This window comes from Triticum dicoccoides, chromosome 6B (genome assembly GCF_002162155.2).
Source record: "Triticum dicoccoides isolate Atlit2015 ecotype Zavitan chromosome 6B, WEW_v2.0, whole genome shotgun sequence".
Classification (NCBI taxonomy): domain Eukaryota; kingdom Viridiplantae; phylum Streptophyta; class Magnoliopsida; order Poales; family Poaceae; genus Triticum; species Triticum dicoccoides.
Window position 1 is genome coordinate 723,801,017 of NC_041391.1, and position 23,595 is coordinate 723,824,611.

A 23,595-nucleotide genomic window follows, 5' to 3' on the forward strand; every position below is an offset into this window, starting at 1 on the left:
GATTCTGTTGGGCCCGGGCATTTTGAGCTTCATGTACCCGTAACGGGGTATAGCTTGAAAAATTGTGAATGCCTCTCGCCCTAATAGAGCATGGTATCTGCTGCTGAACGGGGCCGCTTGGAACATGACCTCCTCGGACCTGTAATTATACGGCATGCCGAGCACCACATCCAGTGTGATTTTTCTTGTGCAGCACGCTTCCCGACTGGGTATTATTCCTCGAAAGGTTGTGCTGCTTCGCTCAATGCGGCTCCAGTCTATTTCTATTTTTCGAAGGGTTTCCTCATAAATGAGGTTCAATCCGCTGCCACCGTCCATGAGTACCTCGGTAAGGCAAAAGCCGTCCACTATTGGACTGAGGACCAATGCTGCTGGTGCTCGGGCTGTTCGGAATTTAGGTTCGTCACTGGCATTAAAGGTAATAGCCGTGTCACTCCATGGATTTATTATTGCTACTTGGTAGACTTCGCAAGGCTGCGGAGTGTTCGTTTTCGCATATTGTTTGATGCGAAAGTTGTTGGGGAACGTAGCAGAAATTAAAAAAAATTCCTACGTGTCACCAAGATCTATCTATGGAGAGACTAGCAATGAGAGAGAGGGGAGTGCATCTACATACCCTGGTAGATCGCTAAGCGGAAGCGTTCAAGAGAACGGGGTTGAAGGAGTCGTACTTGTCGTGATCCAAATCACCGGAGATCCTAGTGCCGAACGGACGGCACCTCCGCGTTCAACACACGTGCAGCCCGGTGATGTCTCCCATGCCTTGATCCAGCAAGGAGAGAGGGAGAGGTTGGGGAAGACTCCGTCTAGCAGCAGCACGACAGCGTGGTGGTGGTGGAGGAGCGTGGCAATCCTGCAGGGCTTCGCCAAGCACCGCGGGAGAGGAGGAGTACTTGGGAGAGGGGGAGGGCTGCGCCAGAACTTGGGGTGCGGCTGCCCTCCCACCCCTCCACTATTTATAGGTGGGGAGAGAAGGGGGGCGGCCCCCCTAGATCCCATCTAGGGTTGGGGGCGGCAGCCAAGCGGGGGAGGAGTGCCTCCCAAGTCAAGTGGAGGCCCTCCCCTTTAGGGTTTCCCCTCTCCCATGCGCATGGGCCTTGGGGGGGCTGGTGCCCCTGGCCCATTAAGACTAGGGCGCCCCCTTACAGCCCATGCTGCTGTATTGGACGTGGTGGAACAATTAACACATCATCCCGTGATCATAGGTGTCAGTGTCAAAACCAGCGAATCTCGGGTAGGGGGTCTCGAACTGTGCGTCTAGGCGGATGGTAACAGGAGACAAGGGACACGATGTTTTTACCCAGGTTCGGGCCCTCTCGATGGAGGTAAAACCCTGCTCCTGTTTGATTAATATTGATGATATGGGTAGTACAAGAGTAGATCTACCACGAGATCAGAGAGGCTAAATCCTAGAAGCTAGTCTATGGTATGATTGTTGTTCGTCCTACGGACTAAAACCCTCCGGTTTATATAGACACCGGAGAGGGCTAGGGTTACACAGAGTCGGTTACAATGGGAGGAGATCTACATATCCGTATCGCCAAGGTTGCTTTCCACGCCAAGGAAAGTCCCATCCGGACACGGGACGAAGTCTTCAATCTTGTAACTTCATAGTCCAGGAGTTCGGCCAAAGGCTATAGTCCAGCTATCCGGACACCCCCTAATCCAGGACTCCCTCAATAGGCATACTTGTGAGAACCGAATTAATCAGAATTAGTCGTCCTCCGTATGACATAAGCTTGCCCTTCCAGCACCTCAGTTTTTTTTCAAATCGATCCTCAATGCACTTCCACTCTTTGTTGGAGAGCTTACGATGATGGATTGGTATACCCAAATACGTGAATGGTAATTAAAGACCCCAATTCGCACCCGAACAATTCCTTGTAAGATTCTTGTGTTGGGGAACGTAGTAATTTCAAAAAAAAATCCTACACACACGCAAGATCATGGTGATGGCATAGCAACGAGAAGGGAAGAGTGTTGTCCACGTACCCTCGTAGACCGTAAGCGGAAGCGTTATGACAACGCGGTTGATGTAGTCGTACGTCTTCATGATCCGACCGATCCAAGCACCGAACGTACGGCACCTCCAAGTTCAGCACACGTTCAGCTCGATGACGATCCCCGGGCTCCGATCCAGCAAAGCTTTGGGGATGAGTTCCGTTAGCACGACGGCGTGGTGACGATGATGATGTTCTACCGGCGCAAGGTCTTCGCCTAAACTCCGCGACGATATGACCGAGGTGGAATATGGTGGAGGGGGGCACCGCACACGGCTAAGGAACAATCCGTAGATTAACTTGTGTTCCATGGGGTGCCCCCCTGCCCCCGTATATAAAGGAGCAAGGGGAGGGCCGGCCAAGGAGGAGGAGGCGCGCCCAAGGGGGGAGTCCTACTCCCAACGTGAGTAGGACTCCTCCTTTCCTAGTAGGAGTAGGAGAGAAGGAAGGGGAAGAGAGAAGGGAAGGAAGGAGGGGGTGCGGCCCCTCCCCCTAGTCCAATTCGGACTAGGCCTTGGGGGGCGCGCGGCCTGCCCTAGGCAGCCCCTCTCTCTTTCCCGTATGGCCCAACAAGGCCCATATACTCCCCGGCGAATTCCCGTAACTCTCCGGTACTCCGAAAAATACCCGAATCACTCGGAACCTTTCCGAACTCCGAATATAGTCGTCCAATATATCGATCTTTACGTCTCGACCATTTCGAGACTCCTCGTCATGTCCCCGTTCTCATCCGGGACTCCGAACTCCTTCGGTACATCAAAACTTATAAACTCATAATATAACTGTCATCGAAACCTTAAGCGTGCGGACCCTACGGGTTCGAGTACTATGTAGACCTAGAACTATTCTTGGTCAATAACCAATAGCGGAACCTGGATGCCCATATTGGCTCCTACATATTCTACGAAGATCTTTATCGGTCAAACCGCATAACAACATACTTTGTTCCCTTTGTCATCAGTATGTTACTTGCCCGAGATTCGATCGTTGGTATCCAATACCTAGTTCAATCTCGTTACCGGCAAGTCTCTTTACTCGTTACGTAATGCATCATTCCATAACTAACTCATTAGCTACATTGCTTGCAAGGCTTACAGTGATGTGCATTACCGAGAGGGCCCAGAGATACCTCTCCGACAATCGGAGTGACAAAACCTAATCTCGAAATACGCCAACCCAACATGTACCTTTGGAGACACCTGTAGTACTCCTTTATAATCACCCAGTTACGTTGTGACGTTTGGTAGCACCCAAAGTGTTCCTCCGGTAAACGGGAGTTGCATAATCTCATAGTTACAGGAACATGTATAAGTCATGAAGAAAGCAATAGCAACATACTAAACGATCAAGTGCTAAGCTAACGGAATGGATCAAGTCAATCACATCATTCTCCTAATGATGTGATACCGTTAATCAAATGACAACTCTTTTGTCCATGGTTAGGAAACATAACCATCTTTGATAAATGAGCTAGTTAAGTAGAGGCATACTAGTGACACTATGTTTGTCTATGTATTCACACATGTATTATGTTTCCGGTTAATACAATTCTAGCATGAATAATAAACATTTATCATGATATAAGGAAATAAATAATAACTTTATTATTGCCTCTAGGGCATATTTCGTTCAGACTCCCACTTGCACTAGAGTCAATAATCTAGTTCACATCGCCATGTGATTTAGCACCAATATTCACATCTGTATGTGATTAATACCCATAGTTCACATCGTCATGTGATCAACACCCAAAGGGTTTACTAGAGTCAATAATCTAGTTCACATTGCTATGTGATTAACACCCAAAGAGTACTAAGGTATGATCATGTTTTGCTTGTGAGAGAACTTTAGTCAACGGGTCTGTCATATTCAGAGCCGTATGTATTTTGCAAATATTCTATGTCTACAATGTTTTGCATGGAGCTACTCTAGCTAATTGCTCCCACTTTTAATATGTATCCAGATTGAGACTTAGAGTCATTTGGATTAGTGTAAAAGTTTGCATCGATGTAACTCTTTACCATGAACTCTTTTATCACCTCCATAATCGAGAAACATATCCTTATTCTACTAAGGATAATTTTGACCAATGTCCAGTGATCTACTCCTAGATCACTATTCTACTCCCTTGCCAAACCAGGGCAGAGTATACAATAGGTCTGGTCCATAGCATGGCATACTTTTATAGAACCTCTGACTGATGCATAGGGAATGACTTTCATTCTCTTTCTATTTTCTCCCGTGGTCGGGTCTTGAGTCTTACTCAATTTCACACCTTTGCAACACAGGCAAGAACTCTTTCTTTGACTGTTCCATTTTGAATTATTTCAAAATCTTGACAATTTATGTACTTATTGAAAAACTTATCAAGCGTCTTGATCTATCTCAATAGATCTTGATGATTAATATGTAAGCAGCTTCACTGAGGTCTTTCTTTGAAAAACTCCTTTCAAACACTCCTTTATGCTTTGCAGAATAATTCTACATTTTTTCCGATCAACAATATGTCATTCACATATACTTATCAGAAATGTTGTAGTGCTCCCACTCACTTTCTTGTAAATACAGGCCTTTCCAAAAGTCTGTATAAAACCATATGCTTTGATCAACTCATCAAAGCATATATTCCAACTCCGAGATGCTTGCACCAGTCCATTGATGGATCGCTGGAGCTTGCACATTTTGTTAGCACCTTTAGGATTAGCAAAACCTTCTGGTTGCATCATATACAACCCTTGTTTAAAAATCCATTAAGAATGCAGTTTTGACATCCATTTGCCAGATTTCATAAAATGTGGCAATTGCTAACATGATTCAGACAGACTTAAGCATCGATACGAGTGAGAAAATCTCATCGTATTCAACACCTTGAACTTGTCAAAAACCTTTTGCAACAAGTCGAGCTTAGTAGATAGTAACACTACTATCAGTGTCCGTATTCCTCTTGAAGATCCATTTATTTAACATGGCTTGCTGATCATCGAGCAAGTCAATCAAAGTCCATACTTTGTTCTCATACATGGATCATATCTCAGATTTTATGGCCTCAAGCCATTTCGTGGAATCTGGGCTCATCATCGCTTCCTCATATTTCGTAGGTTCATCATGGTCTAGTAACATGACTTCCAGAACATGATTACCATACCACTCTGGTGCGGATCTTACTCTGGAAGACCTACGAGGTTTGGTAGCAACTTGATCTGAAGTTTCATGATCATCATCATTAACTTCCTCACTAATTGGTGTAGGAATCACTGGAACTAATTTCTGTGATGAACTACTTTCCAATAAGGGAGAAGGTACAATTACCTCATCAAGTTCTACTTTCCTCCCACTCACTTCTTTCGAGAGAAAATTCTTCCCTAGAAAGGATCCATATTAGCAACGAATAACTTGCCTTCGGATCTGTGATAGAAGGTGTATTCTATGAAGACGCACTTCTCCGATTTGGGTTCGAGCTTATCAAGTTGAAAACCTTTTTTCATATAAGCATCGCAACTCCAAACTTTAAGAAACGATAGCTTAGGTTTACTGCTAAACCATAGTTCATATGGTGTCATCTCAACGGATTTAGATGGTGCCCTATTAAACGTGAATGCAGCTGTTTCTAATGCATAGCCTCAAAAACGATAGTGGTAAACCGATAAGAGACATCATAGATCGCACCATATCTAGTAAAGTACGATTACGACGTCTGGACACACCATTACATTGTGGTGTTCCAGATGGCGTGAGTTGCGAAACTATTTCACATTGTTTCAAATGAAGACCAAACTCATAACTCAAATATTCGTCTCCATGATCAGATCGTAGAAACTTTATTTTTCTTGTTACGATGATTTTTCCACTTCACTCTGAAATTCTTTGAACTTTTCAACTATTTCAGACTTATGTTTCATCAAGTAGATATACCCATATCCGCTCAAATCATTTGTGAAGGTTAGAAAATAACGATACTTGCCACGAGCCTTAACACTCATCAGATCGCATACATCGGTATGTATTATTTCCAATAAGTCAGTAGCTCGTTCCATTGTTCCGGAGAACGGAGTTTTAGTCATCTTGCCCAAAAGGCACGGTTCGCAAGCATCAAATGATTCATAACCAAGTGATTCCAAAAATCCATATTTATGGAATTTCTTCATGCGCTTTACACCGATATGACCCAAACGGCAGTGCCACAAATAAGTTGCACTATCATTATTAACTTTGCATCTTTTGGCATCAATATTATGAATATGTGTATCACTACGATCGAGATCCAACAAACTATTTTCATTGGGTGTATGACCATCAAAGGTTTTATTCATTTAAACAGAACAACAATTATTCTCTGATTTTAAATGAATAACCATATTGCAATAAACATGATCAAATCATATTCATGCTCAACGCAAACGCCAAATAACATTTATTTAGGTTCAACACTAATCCCGAAAGTATAGGGAGTGTGCAATGATGATCATATCAATCTTGGAACCACTTCCAACACACATCGTCACTTCACCCTCAACTAGTTTCTGTTTATTTTGTAACTCCTGTTTTGAGTTACTAATCTTAGCAACCGAACAAGTATCAAATACTCAGGGGCTACTATAAACACTAGTAAAGTACACATCAATAACATGTATATCAAATATACCCTTGTTCACTTTGCCATCCTTCTTATCCACCAAATATTCAAGGCATTTCCGCTTCTAGTGGCCTTTTCCTTTGCAGTATAATCACTCAATTTCAGGCTTTGGTCCAGCTTTGGGCTTCTTCGCGGGAGTGACAACTTGCTTGCCATTCTACTTGAAGTTCCCCTTTCTTTTCCTTTGCCCTTTTTCCTGAAACTAGTGATCTTGTCAACCATCAACACTTGATGCTCTTTCTTGATTTCTACCTTCGTCGATTTCAACATCACAAAGAGCTCGGGAATTGCTTTCGTCATCCCTTGCATACTATAGTTCATCACAAAGTTCTACTAACTTGGTAATGGTGACTAGAGAATTCTGTCAATCACTATATTATCTGGAAGATTAACTCCCACTTGATTCAAGCGATTGAAGTACCCAGACAATCTGAGCACATGCTCACTAGTTGAGCGATTCTCCTCCATCTTTTAGCTATAGAACTTGCTGGAGACTTCATATCTCTCAACTCGGGTATTTACTTGAAATATTAACTTCAACTCCTGGAACATCTTATATGGTCCATGACATTCAAAACGTCTTTGAAGTCCCGATTCTAAGCCGTTAAGCATGGTGCACTAAACTATCAAGTAGTCATCATATTGAGCTAGCCAAACGTTCATAACGTCTGCATCTGCTCCTGCAATTGGTCTGTCACCTAGCGGTGCATTAAGGACATAATTCTTCTATGCAACAATGAGGATAAACCTCAGATCACGGATCCAATCCTCATCATTGCTACTAACATCTTTCAACACAATTTTCTCTAGGAACATATCAAAATAAACATATCAAAGGAACAACGCAAGCAATTGATCTACACCATAATTTGCAAAATACTACCAGGACTAAGTTCATGATAAATTTAAGTTCAATTAATCATATTACTTAAGAACTCCCACTTAGATAGACATCTCTCTAGTCATCTAAGTGATCACGTGATCCAAATCAACTAAACCATGTCCGATCATCACGTGAGATGGAGTAGTTTCAATGGTGAACATCACTATGTTGATCATATCTACTATATGATTCACGCTCGACCTTTCGGTCTCCGTGTTCCGAGGCCATATCTGTATATGCTAGGCTCGTCAAGTATGACCTGAGTATTCCGTGTGTGCAACTGTTTTGCACCCGTTGTATTTGAACGTAGAGCCTATCACACCCGATCATCACGTGGTGTCTCAGCACGAAGAACTTTCGCAATGGTGCATACTCAGGGAGAACACTTCTTGATTATTAAGTGAGAGATCATCTTAAAATGCTACCGTCAAACAAAGCAAGATAAGATGCATAAAGGATAAACATCACATGCAATCAATATAAGTGATATGATATGGCCATCATCATCTTGTGCTTGTGATCTCCATCTTCGAAGCACCATCATGATCACCATCGTCACCGGCGCGACACCTTGATCTCCATCGTAGCATCGTTGTCGTTACGCCATCTATTGCTTCTGTGACTATCGCTACCGCTTAGTGATAAAGTAAAGCAATTACAGGGCGTTTGCATTTCATACAATAAAGCGACAACCATATGGCTCCTACCAGTTGCCGATAACTTCGGTTGCAAAACATGATCATCTCATACAACAAAATATAGCATCACGTCTTGACCATATCACATCACAACATGCCCTGCAAAAACAAGTTAGACGTCCTCTACTTTGTTGTTGCAAATTTTACGTGGCTGCTATGGGCTTTAGCAAGAACCGTTCTTACCTACGCATAAAAACCACAACGATAGTTCGTCAAGTTGGTGCTGTTTTAACCTTCGCAAGGACCGGGCGTAGCCACACTCGATTCAGCTAAAGTGAGAGAGACAGACACCCGCCAGCCACCTTTAAGCACAAGTGCTCGTAACGGTGAAGCCAGTCTCGCGTAAGCGTACGCGTAATGTCGGTCCGGGCCGCTTCATCTCACAATACCGCCGAACCAAAGTATGACATGCTGGTAAGCAGTATGACTTGTATCGCCCACAACTCACTTGTGTTCTACTCGTGCATATAACATCAACGCATAAAACCTAGGCTCGGATGCCACTATTGGGGAACGTAGTAATTTCAAAAAAAAAATCCTACGCACACGCAAGATCATGGTGATGGCATAGCAACGAGAAGGGAAGAGTGTTGTCCACGTACCCTCGTAGACCATAAGCGGAAGCGTTATGACAACGCGGTTGATGTAGCCATACGTCTTCACGATCCGACCGATCCAAGCACCGAACGTACGGCACCTCCGAGTTCAGCACACGTTCAGCTCGATGACGATCCCCGGGCTCCGATCCAGCAAAGCTTCGGGGATGAGTTCCGTCAGCACGACGGCGTGGTGACGATGATGATGTTCTACCGGCGCAAGGGCTTCGCCTAAACTCCACGACGATATGACCGAGGTGGAATATGGTGGAGGGGGGCACCACACACGGCTAAGGAATGATCCATAGATCAACTTGTGTTCCATGGGGTGCCCCCCTGCCCCCGTATAGAAAGGAGCAAGGGGAGGGCCGGCCAAGGAGGAGGAGGCGCGCCCAAGGGGGGAGTCCTACTCCCAACGGGAGTAGGACTCCTCCTTTCCTAGTAGGAGTAGGAGAGAAGGAAGGGGAAGAGAGAAGGGAAGGAAGGAGGGGGTGCGGCCCCTCCCCCTAGTCCAATTCGGACTAGGCCTTGGGGGGCGCGCGGCCTGCCCTAGGCAGCCCCTCTCTCTTTCCCGTATGGCCCAACAAGGCCCATATACTCCCCGGCGAATTCCCGTAACTCTCCGGTACTCCAAAAAATACCCGAATCACTCGGAACCTTTCCGAACTCCGAATATAGTCGTCCAATATATCGATCTTTATGTCTTGACCATTTTGAGACTCCTCGTCATGTCCCCGATCTCATCCAAGACTCCAAACTCCTTCGGTACATCAAAACTCATAAACTCATAATATAACTGTCATCGAAACCTTAAGCGTGCGGACCCTCGGGTTCGAGAACTATGTAGACCTAGAACTATTCTTGGTCAATAACCAATAGCGGAACCTGGATGCCCATATTGGCTCCAACATATTCTACGAAGATCTTTATCGGTCAAACCGCATAACAACATACTTTGTTCCCTTTGTCATTGGTATGTTACTTGCCCGAGATTCGATCGTCGGTATCCAATACCTAGTTCAATCTCGTTACCGGCAAGTCTCTTTACTCGTTACGTAATGCATCATTCCGTAACTAACTCATTAGCTACATTGCTTGCAAGGCTTATAGTGATGTGCATTACCGAGAGGGCCCAGAGATACCTCTCCGACAATCAGAGTGACAAAACCTAATCTCGAAATACGCCAACCCAACATGTAACTTTGGAGACACCTGTAGTACTCCTTTATAATCACCCAGTTACGTTGTGATGTTTGGTAGCACCCAAAGTGTTCCTCCGGTAAACGGGGGTTGCATAATCTCATAGTTACAGGAACATGTATAAGTCATGAAGAAAGCAATAGCAACATACTAAACGATCAAGTGCTAAGCTAACGGAATGGGTCAAGTCAATGACATCATTCTCCTAATGATGTGATACCGTTAATCAAATGACAACTCTTTTGTCCATGGTTAGGAAACATAACCATCTTTGATAAACGAGCTAGTTAAGTAGAGGCATACTAGTGACACTATGTTTGTCTATGTATTCACACATGTATTATGTTTCCGGTTAATACAATTCTAGCATGAATAATAAACATTTATCATGATATAAGGAAATAAATAATAACTTTATTATTGCCTCTAGGGCATATTTCCTTCAGTCTCCCACTTGCGCTAGAGTCAATAATCTAGTTCACATCGCCATGTGATTTAGCACCAATATTCACATTTGTATGTGATTAATACCCATAGTTCACATCGTCATGTGATCAACACCCAAAGGGTTTACTAGAGTCAATAATCTAGTTCACATTGCTATGTGATTAACACCCAAAGAGTACTAAGGTATGATCATGTTTTGCTTGTGAGAGAACTTTAGTCAACGGGTCTGTCATATTCAGAGCCGTATGTATTTTGCAAATATTCTATGTCTACAATGCTTTGCATGGAGCTACTCTAGCTAATTGCTCCCACTTTCAATATGTATCCAGATTGAGACTTAGAGTCATTTGGATTAGTGTAAAAGTTTGCATCGATGTAACTCTTTACGACGAACTCTTTTATCACCTCCATAATCGAGAAACATATCCTTATTCTACTAAGGATAATTTTGACCAATGTCCAGTGATCTACTCCTAGATCACTATTGTACTCCCTTGCCAAACCAGGGCAGAGTATACAATAGGTCTGGTCCATAGCATGGCATACTTTTATAGAACCTATGACTGATGCATAGGGAATGACTTTCATTCTCTTTCTATTTTCTGCCATGGTCGGGTCTTGAGTCTTACTCAATTTCACACCTTTGCAACACAGGCAAGAACTCTTTCTTTGACTGTTCCATTTTGAATTATTTCAAAATCTTGACAAGGTATGTACTTATTGAAAAACTTATCAAGCGTCTTGATCTATCTCAATAGATCTTGATGCTTAATATGTAAGCAGCTTCACTGAGGTCTTTCTTTGAAAAACTCCTTTCAAACACTCCTTTATGCTTTGCAGAATAATTCTACATTATTTCCGATCAACAATATGTCATTCACATATACTTATCAGAAATGTTGTAGTGCTCCCACTCACTTTCTTGTAAATACAGGCCTTTCCAAAAGTCTGTATAAAACCATATGCTTTGATCAACTCATCAAAGAGTATATTCCAACTCCGAGATGCTTGCACCAGTCCATTGATGGATCGCTGGAGCTTGCACATTTTGTTAGCACCTTTAGGATTAGCAAAACCTTCTGGTTGCATCATATACAACTCTTGTTTAAAAATCCATTAAGAATGCAGTTTTGACATCCATTTGCCAGATTTCATAAAATGTGGCAATTGCTAACATGATTCAGACAGACTTAAGCATCGATACGAGTGAGAAAATCTCATCGTATTCAACACCTTGAACTTGTCAAAAACCTTTTGCAACAAGTCGAGCTTAGTAGATAGTAACACTACTATCAGTGTCCGTCTTCCTCTTGAAGATCCATTTATTTAACATGGCTTGCTGATCATCGAGCAAGTCAATCAAAGTCCATACTTTGTTCTCATACATGGATCATATCTCAGATTTTATGGCCTCAAGCCATTTCGTGGAATCTGGGCTCATCATCGCTTCCTCATATTTCGTAGGTTCATCATGGTCTAGTAACATGACTTCCAGAACATGATTACCGTACCACTCTGGTGCGGATCTTACTCTGGAAGACCTACGAGGTTTGGTAGCAACTTGATCTGAAGTTTCATGATCATCATCATTAACTTCCTCACTAATTGGTGTAGGAATCACTGGAACTGATTTCTGTGATGAACTACTTTCCAATAAGGGAGAAGGTACAATTACCTCATCAAGTTCTACTTTCCTCCCACTCACTTCTTTCGAGAGAAACTTCTTCCCTAGAAAGGATCCATATTAGCAACGAATAACTTGCCTTCGGATCTATGATAGAAGGTGTATTCTATGAAGACGCACTTCTCCGATTTGGGTTCGAGCTTATCAAGTTGAAAACCTTTTTTCATATAAGCATCGCAACTCCAAACTTTAAGAAACGACAGCTTAGGTTTACTGCTAAACCATAGTTCATATGGTGTCATCTCAACGGATTTAGATGGTGCCCTATTAAATGTGAATGCAACTGTCTCTAATGCATAGCATCAAAAACAATAGTGGTAAACCGATAAGAGACATCATAGATCGCACCATATCTAGTAAAGTATGATTATGACGTCCGAACACACCATTACATTGTGGTGTTCCAGATGGCGTGAGTTGCGAAACTATTTCACATTGTTTCAAATGAAGACCAAACTCATAACTCAAATATTCGTCTCCACGATCAGATCGTAGAAACTTTATTTTTCTTGTTACGATGATTTTTCCACTTCACTCTGAAATTCTTTGAACTTTTCAACTATTTCAGACTTATGTTTCATCAAGTAGATATACCCATATCTGCTCAAATCATTTGTGAAGGTTAGAAAATAACGATACTTGCCACGAGCCTTAACACTCATCAGATCGCATACATCGGTATGTATTATTTCCAATAAGTCAGTAGCTCGTTCCATTGTTCCGGAGAACGGAGTTTTAGTCATCTTGCCCAAAAGGCACGGTTCGCAAGCATCAAATGATTCATAACCAAGTGATTCCGAAAATCCATCTTTATGGAATTTCTTCATGCGCTTTACACCGATATGACCCAAACGGCAGTGCCACAAATAAGTTGCACTATCATTATTAACTTTGCATCTTTTGGCATCAATATTATGAATATGTGTATCGAGATCCACCAAACTATTTTCATTGGGTGTATGACCATCAAAGGTTTTATTCATTTAAACAGAACAACAATTATTCTCTGATTTTAAATGAATAACCGTATTGCAATAAACATGATCAAATCATATTCATGCTTAACGCAAACGCCAAATAACATTTATTTAGGTTCAACACTAATCCCGAAAGTATAGGGAGTGTGCGATGATGATCATATCAATCTTGGAACCACTTCCAACACACATCGTCACTTCACCCTCAACTAGTTTCTGTTTATTCTGTAACTCCTGTTTTGAGTTACTAATCTTAGCAATCGAACAAGTATCAAATACTCAGGGGCTACTATAAGCACTAGTAAAGTACACATCAATAACATGTATATCAAATATACCCTTGTTCACTTTGCCATCCTTCTTATCCACCAAATATTCAAGGCATTTCCGCTTCTAGTGGCCTTTTCCTTTGCAGTATAATCACTCAATTTCAGGCTTTGGTCCAGCTTTGGGCTTCTTCGCGGGAGTGACAACTTGCTTGCCATTCTACTTGAAGTTCCCCTTTCTTTCCCTTTGCCCTTTTTCCTGAAACTAGTGATCTTGTCAACCATCAACACTTGATGCTCTTTCTTGATTTCTACCTTCGTCGATTTCAACATCACAAAGAGCTCGGGAATTGCTTTCGTCATCCCTTGCATACTATAGTTCGTCACAAAGTTCTACTAACTTGGTGATGGTGACTAGAGAATTCTGTCAATCACTATCTTATCTGGAAGATTAACTCCCACTTGATTCAAGCGATTGAAGTACCCAGACAATCTGAGCACATGCTCACTAGCTGAGCGATTCTCCTCCATCTTTTAGCTATAGAACTTGCTGGAGACTTCATATCTCTCAACTCGGGTATTTACTTGAAATATTAACTTCAACTCCTGGAACATCTCATATGGTCCATGACATTCAAAATGTCTTTGAAGTCCCGATTCTAAGCCGTTAAGCATGGTGCACTAAACTATCAAGTAGTCATCATATTGAGCTAGCCAAACGTTCATAACGTCTGCATCTGCTCCTGCAATTGGTCTGTCACCTAGCGGTGCATTAAGGACATAATTCTTCTATGCAACAATGAGGATAAACCTCAGATCACGGATCCAATCCGCATCATTGCTACTAACATCTTTCAACACAATTTTCTCTAGGAACATATCAAAATAAACATATGAAAGGAACAACGCAAGCAATTGATATACAACATAATTTGCAAAATACTACCAGGACTAAGTTCATGATAAATTTAAGTTCAATTAATCATATTACTTAAGAACTCCCACTTAGATAGACATCTCTCTAGTCATCTAAGTGATCAAGTGATCCAAATCAACTAAACCATGTCCGATCATCACGTGAGATGGAGTAGTTTCAATGGTGAACATCACTATGTTGATCATATCTACTATATGATTCACGCTCGACCTATCGGTCTCCGTGTTCCGAGGCCATATCTGTATATGCTAGGCTCGTCAAGTATGACCTGAGTATTCCGCGTGTGCAACTGTTTTGCACCCGTTGTATTTGAACGTAGAGCCTATCACACCCGATCATCACGTGGTGTCTCAGCACGAAGAACTTTCGCAACGGTGCATACTCAGGGAGAACACTTCTTGATTATTAAGTGAGAGATCATCTTAAAACATCACATGCAATCAATATAAGTGATATGATATGGCCATCATCATCTTGTGCTTGTGATCTCCATCTTCGAAGCACCATCGTGATCACCATCGTCACCGGCGCGACACCTTGATCTCCATCGTAGCATCATTGTCCTTACGCCATCTATTGCTTCTATGACTATCGCTACCGCTTAGTGATAAAGTAAAGCAATTACAGGGCGTTTGCATTTCATACAATAAAGCAACAACCATATGGCTCCTGCCAGTTGCCGATAACTTCGGTTACAAAACATGATCATCTCATACAACAAAATATAGCATCACATCTTGACCATATCACATCACAACATGCCCTGCAAAAACAAGTTAGACGTCCTCTACTTTGTTGTTGCAAATTTTACGTGGCTGCAACGGGCTTTAGCAAGAACCGTTCTTACCTACGCATAAAAACCACAACGATGGTTCGTCAAGTTGGTGCTGTTTTAACCTTCGCAAGGACCGGGCGTAGCCACACTCGATTCAGCTAAAGTGAGAGAGACAGACACCCGCCAGCCACCTTTAAGCACAAGTGCTCGTAACGGTGAAGCCAGTCTCGCGTAAGCGTACGCGTAATGTCGGTCCGGGCCGCTTCATCTCACAATACCGCCGAACCAAAGTATGACATGTTGGTAAGCAGTATGACTTGTATCGCCCACAACTCACTTGTGTTCTACTCGTGCATATAACATCAACGCATAAAACCTAGGCTCGGATGCCACTGTTGGGGAACGTAGTAATTTCAAAAAAAAAAAATCCTACGCACACGCAAGATCATGGTGATGGCATAGCAACGAGAAGGGAAGAGTGTTGTCCACGTACCCTCGTAGACCGTAAGCGGAAGCGTTATGACAACGCGGTTGATGTAGTCGTACGTCTTCAAGATCCGACCGATCCAAGCACCGAACGTACGGCACCTCCGAGTTCAGCACACGTTCAGCTCGATGACGATCCCCGGGCTCTGATCCAGCAAAGCTTCGGGGATGAGTTCCGTCAGCACGACGGCGTGGTGACGATGATGATGTTCTACCGGCGCAAGGGCTTCGCCTAAACTCCACGACGATATGACCGAGGTGGAATATGGTGGAGGGGGGCACCGCACACGGCTAATGAACGATCTGTAGATCAACTTGTGTTCCATGGGATGCCCCCCTGCCCCCGTATATAAAGGAGCAAGGGGAGGGCCGGCCAAGGAGGAGGAGGCGCGCCCAAGGGGGGAGTCCTACTCCCAACGGGAGTAGGACTCCTCCTTTCCTAGTAGGAGTAGGAGAGAAGGAAGGGGAAGAGAGAAGGGAAGGAAGGAGGGGGTGCGGCCCCTCCCCCTAGTCCAATTCGGACTAGGCCTTGGGGGGGCGCGCGGCCTGCCCTAGGCAGCCCCTCTCTCTTTCCCGTATGGCCCAACAAGGCCCATATACTCCCCGACGAATTCCCATAACTCTCCGGTACTCCGAAAAATACCCGAATCACTCGGAACCTTTCCGAACTCCGAATATAGTCGTCCAATATATCGATCTTTACGTCTCGACCATTTCGAGACTCCTCGTCATGTCCCCGATCTCATCCGAGACTCCGAACTCCTTCGGTACATCAAAACTCATAAACTCATAATATAACTGTCATCGAAACCTTAAGCGTGCGGACCCTACGGGTTCGAGTACTATGTAGACCTAGAACTATTCTTGGTCAATAACCAATAGCGGAACCTGGATGCCCATATTGGCTCCTACATATTCTACGAAGATCTTTATCGGTCAAACCGCATAACAACATACTTTGTTCCCTTTGTCATCAGTATGTTACTTGCCCGAGATTCGATCGTTGGTATCCAATACCTAGTTCAATCTCGTTACCGGCAAGTCTCTTTACTCGTTACGTAATGCATCATTCCATAACTAACTCATTAGCTACATTGCTTGCAAGGCTTACAGTGATGTGCATTACCGAGAGGGCCCAGAGATACCTCTCCGACAATCGGAGTGACAAAACCTAATCTCGAAATACGCCAACCCAACATGTACCTTTGGAGACACCTGTAGTACTCCTTTATAATCACCCAGTTACGTTGTGACGTTTGGTAGCACCCAAAGTGTTCCTCCGGTAAACGGGAGTTGCATAATCTCATAGTTACAGGAACATGTATAAGTCATGAAGAAAGCAATAGCAACATACTAAATGATCAAGTGCTAAGCTAACGGAATGGGTCAAGTCAATCACATCATTCTCCTAATGATGTGATCCCGTTAATCAAATGACAACTCTTTTGTCCGTGGTTAGGAAACATAACCATCTTTGATAAATGAGCTAGTCAAGTAGAGGCATACTAGTGACACTATGTTTGTCTATGTATTCACACATGTATTATGTTTCCGGTTAATACAATTCTAGCATGAATAATAAACATTTATCATGATATAAGGAAATAAATAATAACTTTATTATTGCCTCTAGGGCATATTTCCTTCATCTTGTTCTTCTTTATCTCTTCCAAAGCAGAACAATTCACTTTTATGGAAGTTAATCTTTAACCCCGATAATTGTTCGAACAAGCACAACACAAGCTTCATGTTTCTTGCTTTCGCCAAATCATGCTCCATGAAGATAATTGTATCATCAACGTACTGTAGGATAGACACTCCTCCGTCAACTAAATGCGTAACGAGGCCACCTACCTGGCCGTCATCCTTAGCCCTTCCTATTAGGATTGTCAACATGTCGACCACAATGTTGAACAGAATCGGTGACATCGGATCTCCTTGTCTCAGACCCTTCTGTATCTGGAAATAATGACCTATGTCATCATTCACTTTGATTCCAACACTCCCTTTTTGTGTGAAAGAATCTACTTGGTCCCTCCATGACTGACCGAATCCTTTCATACGCAAGGCCTGCTGCAGAAATGGCCATTTTACCTTATCGTACGCTTTCTCAAAATCCACTTTGAAAACCACCCCATCTAGTTTTTTCGTATGAATTTCATGGAGCGTTTCATGTAGGACCAAAACCCATTCTAGGATGTTCCTGTCCGGCATGAAAGCAGTTTGAGATGGGTGCACCACAGAATGCGCAATCTGCGTAAGCCTATTAGTCCCAACTTTGGTAAATTTTTTGAAGCTGACATTGAGAAGACAGATCGGCCTGAATTGCTCGATCCACACTGCCTCTGTTTTCTTAGGAAGCAAAGTAATCGTTCCGAAGTTCATGTGAAACAACTGCAACTGTCCCGCGAAAAGATCCTGGAACATCGGGAGCAAGTCCCCCTTAATGATGTGCTAACACTTTCTAAAAAATTCCGCCGGAAACCCATCCGGTCCTGGAGCTTTATTATTCTTCATCTGTGAAATTGCTTCAAACACCTCTTTCTCCGAAAATGGGGCCGTCAAAATATCATTCTCATCCGCTGCGAATTGAGGCACATCCTCAACCCTCGACTCATCCAAGGATACGAAGTTATCCTTAGGTGGCCCAAACAACTGCTTATAGTAATTGGTGATATAGTCCGTGCCTAATTTCTTAAACTTGTGAACTTTTTTTCAAATCCGTGTTTTCTTTCAAATACATGAACGATTTCCAAATCCACGAACTTGTCTCAATTTTTACAAACTGTTTCCAAAACCTGTGATCTTTTTCCAAATTAATGATTTTTTTTCAAATCAGTGAACTTTTTTTTAAATCGATGAACTTTTTTTAAATCCATGATTTTTTAAAAAAATCCAAGAACCTTTTAAATTTTCATGATCTTTTTCAAATTTAATGAACTTTTCAAAGTTTTAAATTTTTGTGGAATTCGTGAATTATTTTAAAATTTTGTGATCTTTTTCAAATTCGCATAACTTTTAAAAATTTGTGAACTTCTTGTAGATTGGCAAACTTTTTTCAAATATCTAATATTTTTTCAAATTCATGAACCTTCTTCAAATCTGTCAGTTTATAAATCCGTGAACTTTTTGTGTGTCCCACGAACTATTTTCACATCCAAAAAAATTGTCAAATTCATAAACCATATTCTAAACCCATCAAACTGTTTTGATTTCAGAGTTTTTAAAATCCGTAAACTCTAATACAAAGGGAACAGAAAAAATCAGCAAAAACAAGAGAGAATAACTAGTAAACTCGGACTACTGGAACTATCCCTCATCGACCGGTTTACTGTAGTGAATCGGTCTTTTCCCCACTATTTCTTTTTCTTTTTTTATACTTTTTGTTTCTTTCTTTTTCTTTCTCAAAAAATGCTCAGACTTTTAAATTATGATTATAAATTATTGTTTCTTCAAATATTTATTAAATGTATTTCAAAAGCATTTACTATTCTTAATTGTATCACTTTGCATTTTATTAGTTATGTTAAAAACTTAAAATAACAGTTTTAAGTACTTGTTGCTTTTGTTTTTTCGTATGGCACTCTTAGGGTGATTTGCGAAGTTGTTGTTTCTGACGGAGATATGCGCACGGCGATGACGTGATCTACGTTAACAATTACCCATGAAAAAACGCACCCACAGCGCGACGCCACGCGTGGACCGGCCCAGTAACGCCCACTTGCCTCAGGGCGGGACGGAGCGACGCGACTTGGGTTTAGTCCCACCTTGATGCGGCAGCAGCGCCTTGACAGGCTTAAATTGCCGGTTCCTCTGCCTGTCATAATCATAGGTCTTCATTGTACTCTTTTGTTTAGGATATGGACTGCTACCATGAATATTCGCTCGTTGTATTTAAAAAATATATATTAAATTATTGGTCTTGGGACGTATTTTTTGTCATCGTAGCTACCCTTAGGACAGCCAGCCCATTGCACGAAAAAAAAATCGCACTGAAGGAATATCTAATGACCAGGAACATTCAACACACAAAATTGAATGGTAAAAAATATTGAAGATGTTAAAGGCCTCGAAAGTGCGAAAATACAAAGGTGAACTTGGTTCCATGCGCACCCACATGAACAGTAAATTCAAAAAAAACATTATAAATTTGTTAAAAAAAATCTGAAATCTTGGGATATCAAACTTGACCCACCATTATACTCATGTATAAAGTTTCGTAAAGTATTGACACATGATATCCTTAGTGAAGAAAATACAATTGAGACCATACTATTCATCAAATAGTTTTTTAGTATAGCTTCAATTTTGCCTAGATTTTGATGGATGACATTTTTTCATGAAACTCCATACGCCGGTATACCGGTTGACTACATGTGTTATAAAAATGTTCAGATTTTTTAATTTTTCTTTTTTGAACTCTACTATTCGTAAGAGGCGTGCGTGGAACCATGTTCACCAATCTGCATCCCTGAACAGTGGTTCAATTTTACTGTCGTAAATATCAGGCTCAACTAAAAAATTGATACCAGGCTTGGCCCAAAAACAAACAATTTTGCAGCCCGTGTACAATGAGGGCCTCAAAGCCCAAAACATGGTAACCCTAATAGCTGCTCTAGGCACGCACAGACGAGACGCCGCCGCCGCAAATCTCCGGGAGGATCGACGACGGCGCAACCCCTCGTAGTTTCCAGCTTCCAGGGAGAAGCCAAGCGCCGGTGCAAGCCCAGGTTTGGCCCTCAGCTCATCCATCCATCCCAACTCTGAAATCTTGGAGCGTCAATGGCGACTGAGCAGGTAGATTCGCAGGTAGGTCATGTCGTCGTTCGCCGGCGTATCTGTCCTGGCCGACGGCGAGCTGTGCCCCGCCACCGCGTCGACCGTCGGCACCAGCGCGGTCTGCGGGTACCACCTGCTGGTGGTCCACGACTACCCGCGCACCAAGCAAGAGGCGCCCACCGGCGACAGCATCAGCTCCCGTCCTTTCATGGTGGGAGGCCATTGTTGGATCATCAACTACTACCCCAACGGTGAAGACTCGGACTGTGCCGACTTCATTTCTCTCGAGCTTTCCTGTCTCCAAGACGATGCCAACAAGAAGCAGCAGCATGTGGTGGAAGCCAAGGTCGTTTTCAGTTTCATAGACCAGGTTGAGATGCAGAATCCAGTCTACATTGCTCAAGCTGAAACATACAGCTTCAATGGGTTTTCTCGGGCCAGACGCAAGTTCATGACAAGACAAGCCCTTGAACAATCATCACTGCATCTAAAGGACGATTCTTTCACCATCCGCTGCGACATCATGGTCTCCTCCTCCTGCAACCCCAAGGACGACGATGCCACCAAGGCGCTCCTGCCTCACATGTGCCAGCACTTTGAACATCTCCTTCAAACCGAGGTGGGCGCTGATGTGAGATTTGAGGTCGGCGGCGAGACGATGGCTGCACACCGGTGTGTGCTCGCAGCCCGATCCAGGGTCTTCATGTCACAACTCTTTGGCCCCATGAAGGAGGGCACCACTAAGGCCGCTGTCATACGGATCAAAGACATGGACGCAAGCGTGTTCAGGGCCTTGCTTAACTTCATCTACACGGACACGTTCCCTGCTATGGAGCATGATGATAGCATGGAGGAGGACGAAACGTCACAAATTACGGAGCAAGGACAAGAAAAGGAGACCACATTATCAGAGGCACGCATGTGGCTGCAATGGCTGCAAAACTTGTTGGTAGCGGCTGACAGATATGATGTCCAACGCCTCAAGTGCATCTGTGAAAGTGAGTTGTCTGAGCACATATGTGTGAGCTCGGTCATGTCCACTCTTGCTCTAGCCGAGCAGCACCACTGCCATGGATTGAAAGAGGCGTGCTTCAAGTTTATCCAAGTCCAGTCCCCCTCATGCCTGCAAACATTAATGTCATCTAATGGCTGGGATCATGTCTTTGACACCTATCCCTCGGTTTTAAAGGAGCTCATTGCCAAGCTTGCTTCCAACCACCGGAACTAACACTTTCTGTATGCAGTAAGTACAACTTGGTTAGATCTCAAGTGACGGCCTTATGCATATGTGGGATCCTCTAGAGAGATTGTAGTCTGCGTGTCTTGCTTTTGTCTTGTCATCTACTCCCTCCGTAAACTAATGTAAGAGCGTTTAGATCACTATTTTAGTGATCTAAACACTCTTATATTAATTTACAGAGGGAGTACTGTATAATTTGCGTATTTGCTGGGCAAACTGTCTGTTGATGGAGTGGTTGGTCTGTAAATTCTTTTAGGTGTAAGCGCAAATTGATCTGGCATTGCAGCAGTATGGAAGTTCCCCTATCTAATTGTTGTATCCTCATATATTATTTCTCTGTTTATTAGGTGTGTCGAACACAAGATGTTTCTTTTGTGCCTTCCCTATTATGAAAACAAAACCTTATTCTAGCTAGCTACTCTAAAGAAGAAGAATGTTGATGTTTCTAGAAAGTCATCTTATGATCCTTCCTGGAATTAAGGGAACGAACCTGGATAACAAAACAGCTGACCAAGAATTGTGGTTACCATGACAGTGATAGTGTGAACTCTTGGTCCAGTACCTAGGAGCCTGCTGTTCTCCTGGGCCGGGCGCCCTCCATCGCAGAGGAAGGTTAGAGCTTGAAGATTCTGCAAATTTCAGTGTTGTTGTAGCTGCGCCCTGTACCAGGTTTATGAACACATATTTCCTTGCTGTGTATTATTGATTAATTCCAGTATATGAACAAATGCGAGTCAAAACCTAGCCTGGGTATTAATTAATTCCAGATTTTTAAACATTAATGTTAGCCTCTTTACAGAAAGCAGAGGATATGATTCATCACCTTACCCTATCTGCTTGCATGTTCTGGAACACTCACTATGGAGGTACAGACATATAGTACACAATAATATCTCAGTTTCTGTGTGTCTTTCGCTACATACCCACCCATTTATTTTGACTGATAATTGCTACCCGGCCATGTTCATTCTTGTTCTGCCCCAGTTGAAAGCCAGTGTCCATATTACTCTGCAGATTACCACTTGTGAGGATATCTCCCAGTTTGAAAGCCAGTGTCAATATTACTCTACAGATTACCTCGGTTGATGTTGGGGGCTGAAGGATAATTTGGTGTAGGAAAAATTAACAAGATGAACAAATGTCTTGTTGCTTCACTGATAAACTAATCAAACCTGTTGAAGCATGAGGCAACTGTTGGGGAACTCCAGCATTCCACCTTTGTGCCCATATAATCCAACATTCCTGAGCGACAAGTTTGTTAAAAAATAAAGCTTTTCTTATCATTGGTGTGTGATTCCTTTAGTTAAATTTAGCAGAACGATAATCTGCAGAGTGCTGAAATAAGTAACTAGTAGTGTAACAAAAAAGTGAATGACATTTTGAGCTCGAGTGGTTGCAAATACTACTACAATTAAAGCCGTGAAGAGAAGACAAGAGAAGAAAAGAGAGTAAAGTAAATGACAACAGTTTAGGGTTTCTTGGCTACGAAAAAAGTTGAATTACAAGGCCTTCTATCTGCCTAGATCTATGTGTAGGGAGCTCTTTCGGCAGGCAGCTTACTCTGCCCGGCCAGGAGACACGGAAACAGACGGACGGCATTTATATACATTCGTATGTGATCCATAGTGAAATCTCTACAAAAACTTATATTTAGGAACGGAGGGAGTACATATATAACCCGTTCAGGAAAATTTTCATAACAATATACTTTCATACGTGGCATATACAAAAAAAATACATACATGAAAATGGGCCCTTTTTTGTTGTTGTTGTTGGGCCAGGATTTTATTTTTTCTTGTACAGCTTGCAAACAATAATATTTTTGAACAAAATTGTACAGATCCGTCGCGAATATGTATAAGTCTTAACATAATTTTTTTATTTTTTTAACTTGGAAATATCTTTTTTTTTGTTTTGAATCATTTGAAATAGAGTCTACCAATGTACCCGTCCACCAAAACTTCGCACTCTTTCATGACATGATTGTGATGCGT

At 42.6% G+C, this 23,595-nt stretch overlaps 1 protein-coding gene across 1 annotated transcript; it reads left to right on the plus strand.

Annotated features, from left to right (window-relative positions):
* Nucleotides 1-20,191: 20,191 nt before the first annotated feature.
* LOC119325886 (BTB/POZ and MATH domain-containing protein 1-like) lies at nt 20,192-21,963 on the plus strand. The gene is made up of 2 exons (XM_037599605.1): nt 20,192-20,312; nt 20,392-21,963. The coding sequence occupies exon 2, from the start codon at nt 20,399-20,401 to the stop codon at nt 21,587-21,589; it is 1,191 nt and encodes a 396-aa protein (XP_037455502.1). The 5' UTR covers nt 20,192-20,312; nt 20,392-20,398; the 3' UTR covers nt 21,590-21,963.
* The last annotated feature ends 1,632 nt before the right edge of the window (nt 21,964-23,595 follow it).

Excerpts from the sequence above, each read along its gene's own strand:
- LOC119325886 (XM_037599605.1), top strand. The coding sequence starts at position 20,399 with ATGTCGTCGTTCGCCGGCGTATCTGTCCTGGCCGACGGCGAGCTGTGC.